The 14845-nt window shown below is 37.5% G+C and overlaps 1 protein-coding gene across 4 annotated transcripts in view; it reads left to right on the forward strand.

Annotated features, from left to right (window-relative positions):
- The window catches only part of LOC124555302 (exocyst complex component 1), a 277770-nt gene that overhangs the window by 253453 nt on the left and 9472 nt on the right, over window positions 1–14845 (forward strand). For 3 of the 4 annotated variants that reach the window (XM_047129176.1, XM_047129177.1, XM_047129178.1), the window contains 2 exons: window positions 3556–3750; window positions 4373–5154. In XM_047129176.1, the coding sequence (XP_046985132.1) occupies window positions 3556–3750; window positions 4373–4525 (348 nt within the window). In that variant the 3' untranslated portion in view covers window positions 4526–5154. Of the gene's footprint in view, window positions 1–3555; window positions 3751–4372; window positions 5155–14845 lie in introns of those variants that run through there. The other variant, XR_006968531.1, reaches the window with a different exon arrangement.

Here is a 14845-nt window from a genome sequence, read left to right on the forward strand (position 1 = left end):
GAAAGGCGTAAAGAGACCAGAGACGGATGTCGTTAGAGGTTTCACATTTAATAACAGGGATATATATGTAGTCATAAAAGCACAAGGACCAAGAAAGGCAGTATGGTTGGGCAGAATAAGTGGAGAAATACTAATAATCATGGGTTGGAGCACTGTGCCTTACCTAAGATTCCTATTTAATGTATTTATGAATGATTGTGGGCCCCCAGATGAATTAAAAGAAGCAGTAGTAAAAATGTTGGTATACAAAGGAAAAGGAGAATGAAACAATAGCAAAAACTACAGACTGACTTGTATTGTAAGTAAAATATTTGAAAGGTTCACCGATAAACACATATAAGAGTGTTTCCTGGAAGTAAGTTGATGGTGTACGTAGCAACAGGGTTTTCATGGGACTCACAGCTAGCTCGTTTTCAGCTGGATATATCAGATGTGATTGACAGGAGAGGGCAACTTGATTGGATAGCCCATGATCACGCCAAAGCTTTCAGTAGGGTGAATCACATGGTACTGCTAACAAAACTACAAGGACTAGGTCTTGATGAATTAGTAGCATGTTGGGTGACAGAATATCTACAGCGCATAGAACAGAGACTTCATATCAAAGGTAATAATGATAGAGAGGTGTATCACAAGGCAGAGGCCATTGCTCTTCCTGATTTATGTCAGTAATATTGAAGAAGGGGTAAACTCTGAGTTAAGACCGTTTGCTGATGACAAAGTAGATTACAAGGAAGTAAAAACTTAGCAGGATGAGACCTTCTACTGAAAGATCTAGAAGTCATCAGAAACTTGATCCAATGTAACACAACTTTCTCTTAATTTCCATATTTAATTTAAGGAAATTGAAATTAATTGTGTTACAATTAAATATGCAAATTAGGAGAAAATGCATTTGCCAACATCTCATTTCTCCATTTCTGTGGATCAAGTTTCTGATTACTTCTAGGTCTTTAACTAGAAGGTCTCATCCTACTAATCGCCAACTTATCTGCATAAATATGATTACATCTCCTGATTGTGAATGATACTTTTACTGTGATCCCAAAATCACGTGCCTCCATGTCTCAGTCTCAGTCTTACCTCAAAGTCTCCATAAATTAATCAGTTCCACTATTGTATTACCCTGTGCATGATGTCTCTCCTGTGTCATATATTACATATAAATTCTGCATGGGTAAATTGATTGCCCTTAACAAGACCTAATCAGTGACATTTTTTGTTACACTCAGATTAATTTTTTACAGTTATTTGAATTTGGCCAACTCAGGACCATGTGAAAAGGCTGATTTATGATATATATTTTTTTCGTTCCCAATACTTGTTTATTCTTACTCTCAGTTGTCTTCTTTCTCATGTCCATGTCCCTCCTCTCTCTTTTTGTGTTTTCTTCTGGAAACCCTTGACATTTTGCCTGAATTCACGTCTCTGTCTTTTATTCCCAACTCCTGTAGCTCTTTCTTAACTTCTTTCTTCATGAAAACACGTTTTGCTTCAAAAGCAATTACTCCAGAGTAAAGGCGTTGTTGTTAGTAATTCTTATTACTCTCTGCATGTTGGTATATTTGCCTGTTATTTATTTTATCTGTCACCTATAGTTATCTAGTCCCTCAGTATGAATATTCTCCATAATTTGCATACTCTCATGAGCTCAGAAGAGGAGAGGGGAGCCATTTTCCCCCACCGCAATTCTAGTTTCCAAAGTTTTTCCCTGTCATCATTGCGCTCTCTCTCTCTCTCTCTCTCTCTCTCTCTCTCTCTCTCTCTCTCTGTGTGTGTGTGTGTGTGTGTGTGTGTGTGTGTGTGTGTGTGTGTGTGTGTGTGTGTGTGTGTGTGAGAGGGAGAGAGAGAGAGAGAGAGAGAGAGAGAGAGAGAGAGAGAGAGAGAGAGAGATATATATATATATATATACACATCAGCATTCCGCCTACAGCTCCACACTGTCCAACTCATCTCTTGCACTAGTTTGGAGTTACGGAAATTCACCACCTCTATGCCAAAGTGGCCCAACCAGTATCCCTCAACTTCTAAGTTCTTCAACCATAAATCAAGATAAAGACAAATTAACAGACTTTGAAATACAAGAAATATGTAACAAACTGTTTTGCATAGAAAAAGAACAAGAACTAACATGACTCTCAGTAATATTGTACCAACAGACTAGAGAGTAAAGGATTTGTAAACTGTTGCAATTATAGGAATAAAGTTAAAAATGTTATCAATCCAGTGATACTGTCATACTTTGAAAACTATATTGTAGTGTAGATGGGAGATGTAGTTTTTATCGTCTAATATGGTTGCTGCCTTACACAGCTGGGAGTGTGAAAGTTTAACATAGATTCTATGCCATGTTGCAACGTGGCAGTTTTCCAGACACAAAGCTCTGACAGAGGTGTAATCAACAATGACTGACAATGAAAAAAGCTCAGAAATGACGTGGGATCAAACCTATTTAAATCAAAATTACATATAATTCAGTAGCAAACAAATGTACAATATTCAAGTTTCTTACCAGATTGTTTATTTGTGTAGCATAGTTTAAAATTTGAATGTACAGATGCGTATACAACACATTTTAAAAAACCAATATAAATAACCACATTTGTTCATCACTTCATGTTCAAAGGAGACAATGAATAATAATATCTTTTGGCAGTACCTTTTTGTTTCCTCCAGCAAAGCACTTAAATTGCATCACCTTCCACAGAAAGCAGACTGCAGAAAAAATTTTCTGCACAAAAAGACATATAGTATACATACTGCAAATTTTATCATACTTTCTAAGTGTCAAAATGAAAATATGCAAAGGCACTACCAAAATGTACGTCTATGGCTGTTAATGCACCAGAAATGTTTGCCTACTCCATAACACATAAAAAGTGTTAATTTTGTAATTATTTTTCCAGTAACTAAATGTTAACAATCATTTCATAAACTCACGTAAGAAGTACAATAAAACGGAACTTATTTAATATATTTTTCACGTGAATAAAAAGTTACTCTGATGCTTGATGAAAAATACTACTCTCTAAGTTTTCCCCCAGTATTCATATATTCTCTACCCTGTTTGTCAGGCCTTTTTTGCCATTTCAAATTTTTTTGGTTCATCTGTGGAAATCTTTTATTAACTAAATGAATGAATGAATCCTTTTGAGTGTGAAATTATGTAATTTCAATGAGCTCAATCAGAGAATATTTATGTGAACCGTAACAAGACAAAATAGAATTAGAAATTGATACAGTGGAATAAGCTTGTCTGAGAGTAATTATTGAAATGGGCAGGCTATTGTGCATGTGGCGTCCTGATGATAATTTTTTATTGAAATATTTAACATGTCATTAATATGACAACAAAGCCAAATTGTTGCTGGCGATAATATAAAAAGTGCCATGGGGATGAAACTTGTGCCACATTAAAATTAATAGCAACGTGATTTATTTATTATAAGTCAGAGATAACAGATTTGTTAAATGAAGACCTATATGCAGATATCTATATTACTTTCTACACTTAACTGTTTAAAGTTTAAAACTGTCAACTTTTTTATTCTGCAGTTATTTTTTGATGGAGTTCAAGCTAAAGTTGCTCAAGGTGTTAAAGAATCGGAGATAAGTTATCAGATGGCTTACAGCAAACAAGAATTGCGGAAAGTGATAAAAGAATACCCAGCACGAGAAGTGAAAAGGGGAATAGATAATCTGTATCGCAAAGTGGAGAAACATCTCTGTGAGCAAGAAAATCTTTTGCAGGTAATTAGTGACATTATAATTCTTCTCCTTGTTCTAATAATAAAGGTAAATTGCACAGTGCAGTTATTGTATCATATGTACTCCACATCAATTGTTCATAATTGGTAGCTTGACAGTGTGTGGCTTCATACATCTTTAACTTTTAATATTGCCTATACATCTCTCTGGGATGAATATTAGCGGTGATACTCTAGATAACATTCATTATACATTGAATAAATAAGATTTAAAGAACCACTTTTATACCTTTGTTTTTTAGTTCACAAAATAATGAATATCTTGGAGAGAAAATAACACTTATGTGTAATTGGGTAAGGAGGGAAGTTAGCAACTATTTTTCCTGTAAATCTGGCTTAGGTATTGTGCTTTAGTCCCTCCTCATCCTCCTCCTCCTCCTCCTCCTCCTCTCTCTCTCTCTCTCTCTCTCTCTCTCTCTCTCTCTCTCTCTCTCTCTCTCTCTGAAGTGAAGTAGTCAAGATCTGAGTGGAGAAAATGAACTATAATGCTCATGTTATAGCCCAGCTTCTTAAAGTTGTTGAGCTTGTCTGCGACGATTGTCTTGCAGTTTGGATCTGTCTTCTTTATACGTTTTCTGATTTAATGAGATGTTTTTTGTTTACAGGTTGTCTGGAGAGCCATGCAAGAAGAATTCATACAGCAGTATAAGTATATAGAAGAACTTATTCAGCGGTGTTACCCTGGCTCCATGATTACACTTGATTTCACGATACAGAATATTCTTGAATTTTTTTCAGAAATAGCTAGGTCACATTAGCAAATGTTCCTTCCGAAAATGAAAATGTGGAAGCTGTTTGTTTGAAAAAAAAATCACAAATAGATAGCTGTACTGTAAGATCTTGGAATGGCCGAGATAACACAGGTCTGTAAAAAAATATTTTTGGAAAGTTATTTGAAATTTGATAACTGACTTTTATGTACTTTTCAGTGCTGATTTCAAAAATGCAATCCATTTTTTCTATCATGTCTTCTTTTCTCGAAAAAAAGGAAGTATTTTTGGGCATAATAACAAAATTTAAGCAATTTATCACATTTTTTCCAACATTATAAAATTTTATTTTATTTATAAATCATGTTCTAAACTACGTATCCAGTACACTTCCATTTCTCTTGTGGCTAGCATTGCTGTCTCTGGATCACGGGGTCCCGGGTTCGATTCCCTGACGGGTTGGGGATTTTCTCTGCCCAGGGACTGGGTGTTTGTGTTGTTCTCATCATTTCATCATCATCAACATTCGTAAGAGAGACTCGATTCGACTGAGTAAAAATTGGACTGCGTAAAAATTGGGACTTTGTACAGGTGCTGATGACCGCGCAGTTGAGTGCCCCACAAACCAATCTTTTAAATCCATTTCTCTTTAAGCTCATAAGTCCTTATAATAACACTTTCAGTTTTCTTTTATTGCTTTTCTGGCTGTGGACTCGTTGAGGATCATCTCTTTTTATCATCCAGCAGTAGTCCGCTATCATGTTGACATTCCACCTTCCTTGATATCTTCTTTCCATTTCTTTGATGTCTTGGCATCTTTCGCTGTGCTCTTCACTTACATCACCAAGGTTTGCAGGGAAGTAGTCATAATGTGAGTGGAGAAAATGATCTTAAATGCTCATGTTACAGCCCAGCTTCTTAAAGTTGTCGAGCATATCTGCGACGATTGTCTTGTAGTTTGGATCTCTTTTGTTTCCTAGGAAGCCGGTAACAACTAATTTAAAAGATTTCCGTGCTGCCTTTTCTTTTGTTTCCATTTTGTCCACAATTTTCGGATCTGTCATTAGTTTTCTAATGTCTGATCCGACAAAGATTCCTTCCTTTAGCTTTGCCTCGGATAAGCCAGGAAACTGTCCACAAAGACATTTGAAACACGCCCCTTCTTTTGGCAATGCCTTAACAAATTGTTTCATCAGCCCCAACTAAATGTAAAGTGGTGGAAGTAACACCTTTTAGGGATCCACAAGACTTTTTCTCTCAACATTTTTAACCCCTACCTGCAAGGTTTTTCTCAAGGGTCAAGCTTTTTTTTTCTAGTGTTGCTTTCTGTCTCTACTGTCCCATTCGCAGAGAAAACAAGGGAACTTTGTATAGCCACTTTGTTCACCAAACAGCATTGAAATCACTTTTAAATCACCACATAGTGTCCATTTTTGTCTGAATAGCATAGTTTGTTTAAAACCAGTTCAAGGTTTTCGTAACATTCTTTTAAGTGAACCGAGTGTCCAACTGGTATAGAAGCATACTTATTGCCATTGTGTAGAAGTACTGCTTTATGGCTTCTTTTTGAAGAATCAGTAAAAGGTCTCCACTCATCAGGAGCATATTCTATTTTGAAACGTGCCATAAGTCCAGGAACATCACTGCAAAACACCAGGTCACCTTCTTGAGAGAAGAAAGATACAAACTCCTTTTCCCTTGATCGATACCAAGAAAAGGATGTACCCTGAGCCAACACATGTTTATCTTTCAATCTAGATCCTAAAACCTCTGCTGATTCTTTAGAAAGGCCTAAGTCTCTAACTAAATCGTTCAGTTCAGATTGTGAGAATGGAATGGAATCAGTTGTGCCAGGATCATAGCAATCTCTGTCTTCTTCACTATCACCTTGCTGAGCCAGTGACTTGTGATCATCTATATCATCCAAAGAATCTGGAGAAGAGGGTATTGGTACTTCAGGTCCATGAGGAACAGGGCGAATGGCTGATTGAATGTTAGGGTAAGAAATATCCTTTCTGTTTTTCAAATTGAAACCTCGTATGTTGCAAGAACAAAAATAGCAGTCATCACTACGATTTTTGAGCTCCCTCCAAACCATTGGTATTCCAAAACGTAAGGACTGCTTTTTACGTTGAAACTGTTGCCTCAGTTCTTGAACACACACTGAACAAATTTTGTGTGGGGCTGAAGGCTTATCTTCATCACCTAACTTTATGCCAGAATAGGTGAAATGTACTTTTACAACAAAATTCATAAATGTTTCTTTGTTGCTTTTTAACGGTATAGTTACCACAAATGTAGTAGAAGCAATGTGGCAAGTGTATACATCCTCTGGTAGCCATTGTCCACTGTCCATAAAACAATTTCACAACACAAGAAAACAGTCACTACTTTAAAGCACTAGTAACAACAACATGCGAACAGCACAGAGTGAAGAGGTACTGTGAACTGAAGGACAATAGCAGAAGCTCACTGCTTGGTGATGGTGGGGGAAGGGGCAGCGCGACAGACAGGCACTGACATGAAAATACTGCTGGCTTCTCCTAATTACTCCTTATATTATGTATATCTAGTATAAAAATGGCTAATTAACAGTTTATGAAGATCTTAAAAACCAAAATTCAAACTCACTAGAGTGCTGAAATATTAATAAAAAAAGCTAAAACTAGACAAGCAATTTGTGGAATAGCTGTATGTGATGGAATTTTTTCATTATTTTCCCGAAATCAATGTTGAAAACACTATAAAAATCACTTAATAAATTTGAAACAATTTTTATGTCGCAGACCTGTGTAATTATTTCCTTACAAAGAAATTTTTTTTTTTTTTTAATATAAGCAAACCTTAATGGTAAAAATTATGTTTATGTCCAACACTGTGGGTTACTTTCATTGTAACAGTCATTGCAGAACACCCACACAGTATGGTAATCTTGATTAGATTATTATCTCTGTATATAAATGTGATTGTCATAAAAAAAAAATCAAAAGTTGAAATGTTATGCTTGTAAGACATGAAAATAAATTTCATAGTGTAATAACTTTGTAAATAGTGTTATTAATCTTGCAATTATGCTTTATTAAACCCTTTAAATATATTGAAAAAGGTAGGTGGGTAGATGCATTTTATTTGAAGCAATTTGAAGAGATCAAGATACACTATGTCATCAAAAGTATCCGGACACCTGGCTGAAAATAACTTACAAGTTAATGACGCCCTCCATCGGTAATGCTAGAATTCTATATGGTGTAGGCCCACCCTTAGCCTTGATGACAGCTTCCACTCTTGCAGGCATATGTTCAATCAGATGCTGGAAGGTTTCTTGGGGAATGGCAGTCCATTCTTAACAGAGTGCTGCACTGAGGAGAAGTATCTATGTTGGTCGGTGAGACCTGGGACAAGAGCGGCTTTCCAAAACATCCCGAAGGTGTACTATAGGATTGCGGTCAGAACTCTGTGCATGCCAGTCCATTACAGGGATGTTATTGTCGTGTAACCACTGTCACAGGCTGTGCATGATGAACTGGTGTTCGATTGTGTTGAAAGATGCAATTGCTATCCGCAAATTGCTCTTCAACAGTGGGAAGCAAGAAAGTGCCTAAAACATCAATGTAGGCCTGTGCTGTGATAGTGCCACACAAAACAACAAGGGGTGCAAGCCCCCTCCATGAAAAACAAGACCACACCATAACATCACCACCTCCAAATTCTACTGTTGGCACTATACGCACTGGCAGATGACATTGACCGGGCATTAGCCATACCCACACCGTGCCATTGGATCACCACATTGTGTACCATGATTTGTCACTCCACACAATTTTTTTCCACTGTTCAGTCGTCCAATATTTATGCTCCTGACACCAAGCGAGATGTCGTTTGGCATTTATCAGCATGATGTGTGGCTTATGAGCAGCTACTTGACAATGAAATCCAAGTTTTCTCACCTCCCGCCTAACTGTCATAGTACTTACAGTGATTCCTGATGCAGTTTGGAATTCCTGTGTGATAGTCTGGATAGATGTCTGATTATTACACATTGTGACTCTCTTCAACTGTTGGCAGTCGCTGTCAGTCAACAGACGAGGTTGGCCTGTGTGCTTTTGTGCTGTACCTGTACCTGTCCCTTCACATTTCCACTTCACTATCACATGAGAAACAGTGGACCTAGGGATGCTTAGGAATATGAAAATCTCGCGTACAGACGTACGACACACGTGACACCCAATCACCTGACCACGTTCGAAGTCCCTGAGTTCCGCAGAGCACCCCATTCTGCTCTCTCACGACGCCTTACGACTACTGAGGTCGCTGATATGGAGTACCTGTCAGTAGGTGCCAGCACAAAGCACCTAATATGAAAAATGTATGTTTTTGGTTTCATCTGGATACTTTTGATCACATAGTGTAGGATAGTCATTTGAGTTACACAAAAACTTAAAAGAAGTATATACAGGAACAATGAATGTGGTGAGATACTGAAAAAAAAGTGCAAAAACTGGGGCAGATAGCTAATTAAGAATTTCCAAATCATTGGAAATACCAGAAAACATGCATATCAATTTTGATATGTTGCACTGTGCTCTTCTAGGTTGTCTGAGAGGAACTTTTGAACCAAGTTGTTACCCTTATGTAAATAGGCACACTGCAGTTGTTCGCAAAATATGAGAAACAACTAATTAACTATAAGTACTCCCTGACACCAAGCTGATTTCATAACCTATGGTGCTGGAAGTCCTGGAGGGAATGCAAATAATGGGAATGGGAAAATTTGCTGTGTTTTGCGATTGATAGGCATCTAAAATGTATGGAAATAGTTTGAGTTTAAGGGGCAATTTCCTCCTTCAGATCTATCTGCGCCCCCCCACCTCCAAAAAAACACACCACCAGTGGATTTATTATATTCCACTCAGTTAATTTGTCCTAGGTAAGTGAAATGGTTGAGAGGAATGAAAAGAAGAGGATAGGGAAGCTGCGAGAGGTACCAGCAAAGGTGGAGGGTTGGAATATGACCTGCACTGGTGCAGGCAGGGAAATGACACATGATGAAATTGATGACTAGGTTGGGGAGAGGGGATACAATTTTGAAGAGGGGCACCATGGAGAGAACCCTGTGGGTGTAAGTTAATGGAGTGAAGTGGTAGGCATTGGAGCAGGGATGGAAATGGAACAGAGATCAGATACCCCTATCTGGAATTGAACCCAGGACCTCCAAGTCTGGAGTCTTGGTGCTTGACCCACTAGACCACCACAACCAATTTCATCTTTACGATATGTAGCTGGAGTCGGCCCAAATATATACTGCTCTCACATCTTTCATATGACGCCCAGTATCACTTTGTACTGTCCCTGTTAATACATATTGATAAAACGATTTTCACACCAAACTAATATGGGACTGTTATATCGAATGAGCAAGTAAAATTCTGCTTTAAAAATCATTTTGTTTGTAACAGGAAACAGACCAATCCTTTCCATCAACACTGGGTGTCACGCGAAAGATGTGATGAGGGGTGTTTGTTTGGGCTGACTCCAGCTACACAATGCAAAAATGAAATTGCGAATTTACACACAGCCACTGTATGGTGGGTAGTGGAGGGTAGCACGTACCACCACTAATCATTTCCTTTCCTACTCCATTCACAAATTGAGCAAAGGAAAAATGAATGTCTAAAAGCCTCATTATGGGCCCTAATTTCTTGCATCTTATCTTTGTGGTCCTTACGCGAAATGTAAGTTGGTGGCAGTAGAATCGTTCTGCAGTCAGCCTCAAATGCCAGTTTTCTAAATTTCTGCAATAGTGCCTCACAAAAGGAGTTTCATCTTCTCTCCAGGGATTCACATTTGAGTTCACGAAGCATCTCCATAATATTTGCGAGCCAGTGGAACCTACCGGTAACAAATCTAGCAGCACGCCTCTGAATTGCTTTTATGTTTTCCTTTAATCAGACCTGGTGGGGATCCCGAACACTCTGATAGTACTCAATAATGGGTCACACTAGTGCCCTGTTTCCAGTCTCTCTTTCCCAAAATTCTCCCAATAAGACAAAGTCGAGTGTTTGCCGTTTTGATCATTTGCTCAATAACATAAAATGTTTGGCAGATAGTGAAGCAAGTTTTAAATCTAATTTAAAATCATTTCTCCTGGACAACTACTTCTAATCCTATGACAAATTTCTAGCAGCAGCAGCTTCATTCATCTGTGTATCTCTTTTTACAGGGATTTAGGACATGTCAAAAGTATTTACAAGTTTAGATCAATTTAAAATAAGCTAATTCATATACACATATATTTACACACTTCTAGTTAGAGACAATCACTAGATTTACTCCTGGTATGCAATATGTTTTTTACAAATAACTTATTAAATAATGTAATGCCACACTGTTCACTCATATCTCACTATCAGTCATTGCACACGCTATGCACACATTGTTTCATAACACTTCACTCACTACACACACACACACACAGGTAATCTCTGGGCCACTTTCTGTACCACAACTTCCCATTTGCTATCCTGAAAAACTGAGTCAGTATCCATCCATAATGAGTGACATGTTGAGCTCAGAAAAAGGAAGAGGTAATAGTATTTTGCTATGTATAGCTTGGGGGTAAGTATTTCTAGAAAGGAAAAAAAAAAAAACAAAGTGAAGGTGTTATATGGAATGTTGGATATTTTATAATCATTATTATTATTATTATTATTTATTTGTATAACATTTTTTGTGAAACCCGTACTCTGTTTTATCTAAGTAATCCTTCAATATATAAAATATATTGTGTAACAGGTACTTTGTAGATGCCCTTTTAAATAAGTGTATTTTTGCAATTTCTTTAATCTCTTTTGGTAATTTGTTGTACAGTTTTATTCCTTGGTAGAAAATGCTGTTTTGAGTTTGTTTATTTTTCTTGGTAAATGTAATTTGAGTCTAGCTCTTGTTGCATGGTCATGGACAGAGCTGTTTGTGCAGTTACCAATGTTACTTTTAACGTGTACAACTGACTGGTAAATGTATTCACATGGAGCAGTTACAATTTCCAGTGTTTTGAACAGGTCTTTACAATGAGGTCGACTAGTATTTTTGGTTATTATTCTTATGGCTCTTTTCTGGAGTTTGAAAACTGTGTTTATATTTTGTGCATTTGTTCCCCAAAAAAGAATGCCATAGCTAAGAATTGAGTGTACATATGAATTATATGTAACTAAAAGATTCTGCATGCTACACACTGATGATAATATTCTAAGGGCATAACATGCTGATGACATTCTGTTTGCAAGTACCTTTGTGTGTTCACACCACTTCAACTGAGAATCAATATTCATCCTAGAAATTTTGCATTTGTTACACAGTCTATAGAGGTGCCATCTAAATTTAATTTAACATTGTCATTTTTCCTCTTCAAACTGAAATCCATTGCATTAGTTTTCTATTTTCAATGTCACTTTATTGCCTATTGACCAATCATAAACTTCCTTGAGAGTTTCATTTGCTTTGTCAGCAAGGAGTCCTCTTGTTTTCTCAGTGACTAAAATATTGCTGTCATCAGTGAAGAGAAAATTTTTTCACCATGAGTAACACTATTGGGGAAAGTCATTGATGTGTATCAGGAATAGTATTGGTCCTAATATGCTACCTTGCGGAACCCCTATATTAATGTATTTTGGTTCTGATAAGTGTTTTACTAAATGTTTAGATCTATTTGAAGTATGTATTATCTCTACTCTTTGTACCCTATCTGCTAGATATGATCGAAACCAGTCATTGGCTAACCATCTTATTCCTAATGCTTCTAATTTATTAAATAGAATCTTATGGTCGACTGTATCAAATGCCTTAGAAATATCTGAAAATGTGCCTGTGACACACTCATCTTTATAAGAGCATCAAGTTCAACTTTTGTAAATTCTATGGCCGACTCCATATTTTTGCCACTTCAGAAACCAAACTGTGATTTGCTTAAAAGATTGTATTTATTCAGGTAATTCATTAATCTGTCTTTCATAATTGCTTCTATTATTTTTGAGAATGCTGACTGCAGGGAAATGGGCCGGTAATTTTCTGTGTCTTCTGCATTACCTTTCTTAAGCAAAGGTAAAAACTCTTGCCTATTTTAACTGCCCTGGAATTGTCCCTGATGTGAAGGATTCATTTATTATATTTGTTAAGGTGCCTTGTATAACCCCTATGCATTGTTTCAGTACACACATTGCTACTTCATTTAAGCCTACTGACATTTTATTTTTTAGTTGTTGAACAGTTTTACTGACTTCATTCTCTGTGGTTGGACGTAACAGCATTGTATTTAGTGCAATATTATTTACAGGTGTTATATTTGTTTGGGGGAATTTTTGCCGCAAATTCTCAGCAATACTTGAAAAATGCTCATTTACATATTTTACTAAGTGCTGTGTGTCATTTATTACTTCATCCCCCTGTCTTAGCAGCATGTTATTCTGCATTTGTTTGCCTCTCCCAGTTTCCTTTTTTATAACACCCCGGGCTGCTTTGCTTTTATTCTCTGCATTATACAGGGTGGTCCATTGATAGTGACTGTGCCAAATATCTCACAAAATAAGCATCAAATGAAAAAACTACAAAAAACGAAACTCGTCTAGCTTGAAGGGGGAAACTAGATGGCACTATGGTTGGCATGCTAGATGGCACTGCCATAGGTCAAACTGCGATCAACTGCATTTTTTTAAAATAGGAACCCCCACTTTTTATTACATATTCATGTAGTACGTAAAGAAATATGAATGTTTTTGTTGGACCACTTTTTTTGCTTTGTGACAGATGGCGCTGTAATAGTCACAAACATATAAGTATGTGATATCACGTAACATTCCGCCAGTGCGGACTGTATTTGCTTCATGATACATTACCCGTGTTAAAATGGACCATTTACCAATTGTGGAAAAGTTTGATATAGTGTTGATGTATGGCTATCGTGAACAAAATGTCCAATGAGCGTGTGCTATGTATGCTGCTCAGTATCCTGGACATCATCATCCAAGTGTCCGGACCGTTAGCCAGATAGTTACGTTATTTAAGGAAACAGGAAGTGTTCATCCACATGTGAAACGTCAATCACGACTTGCAACAAATGATGATGCCCAAGTAGGTGTTTTAGCTGCTGTCACAGCTAATCCGCACATTAGTAGCAGACAAATTGCGCGACAATCGGGCATCTCAAAAACGTCGGTGTTGAGATTGCTACATCAACATCAATTGCACTCGTACCATATTTCTACGCACCAGGAATTGCATGGTGACAACTTTGAACGTAGTGTACAGGTCTGCCTCTGGGCACAAGAGAAATTACCAGACGATGACAGATTTTTTGCACGCGTTCTAATTAGCAACGAAGCGTCATTCACCAACAGCGGTAATGTAAACTGGCATAATGTGCACTATTGGGCAACGGAAAATCCACGATGGCTGTGACAAGTGGAACATCAGCGAGCTTGGTGGGCTAATGTATGGTGCAGTGTTATGGGAGGAAGGATAATTGGCCCCCATTTTATCGATGGTAATCTAAATGGTGCAATGTATGCTGATTTCCTACGTAATGTTCTACCGATGTTACTACAAGATGTTTCACTGCATGACAGAATGGCGATGTACTTCCAACATGATGGATGTCCAGCACATAGCTCACATGCGGTTGAAATGGTATTGACTAGCATGTTTCATGACAGGTGGATTGGCCGTCGAAGCATCATACCATGGCCCACATGTTCACCGGATCTGACGTCCCCGGATTTCTTTCTGTGGGAAAAGTTGAAGGATATTTGCTGTCGTGATCCACCAACAACGCCTGACAACATGTGTTAGCACATTGTCAATGCATGTGCGAACATTACGGAAGGCGAACAACTCGCTGTTGAGAGGAATGTTGTTACACGTATTGCCAAATGCATTGAGGTTTACGGACATCATTTTGAGCATTTATTGCATTAATGTGGTATTTACAGGTAATCGTACTGCAACAGCAAGTGTTCTCAGAAATGATAAGTTCACAAAGGTACATGTATCGCATTGGAACAGCCGACAAAATGTTCAAATGTACCTACATTCTGTATTTTAATTTAAAAAACCTACCTGTTACCAACTTTTCGTCAAAAATTGTCAGCTATATGTTTGTGACTGTTACAGTGCCATCTATCACAAAGTGAAAAAAGTGGTCCAACTAAAACATTCATATTTCTTTACGTACTACACGAACATGAAATAAAAAATGGGGGTTCCTATTTGAAAAACGCAGTTGATATCCGTTTGACCTATGGCAGCACCATATAGCGGGCCAACCATAGCACCATTTGGTTTCCCCCTCCAAGCTAGACAAGTTTCGTTCTTTGTAGT

The sequence above is a fragment of the Schistocerca americana genome, chromosome X (assembly GCF_021461395.2).
Source record: "Schistocerca americana isolate TAMUIC-IGC-003095 chromosome X, iqSchAmer2.1, whole genome shotgun sequence".
NCBI lineage: Eukaryota > Metazoa > Arthropoda > Insecta > Orthoptera > Acrididae > Schistocerca > Schistocerca americana.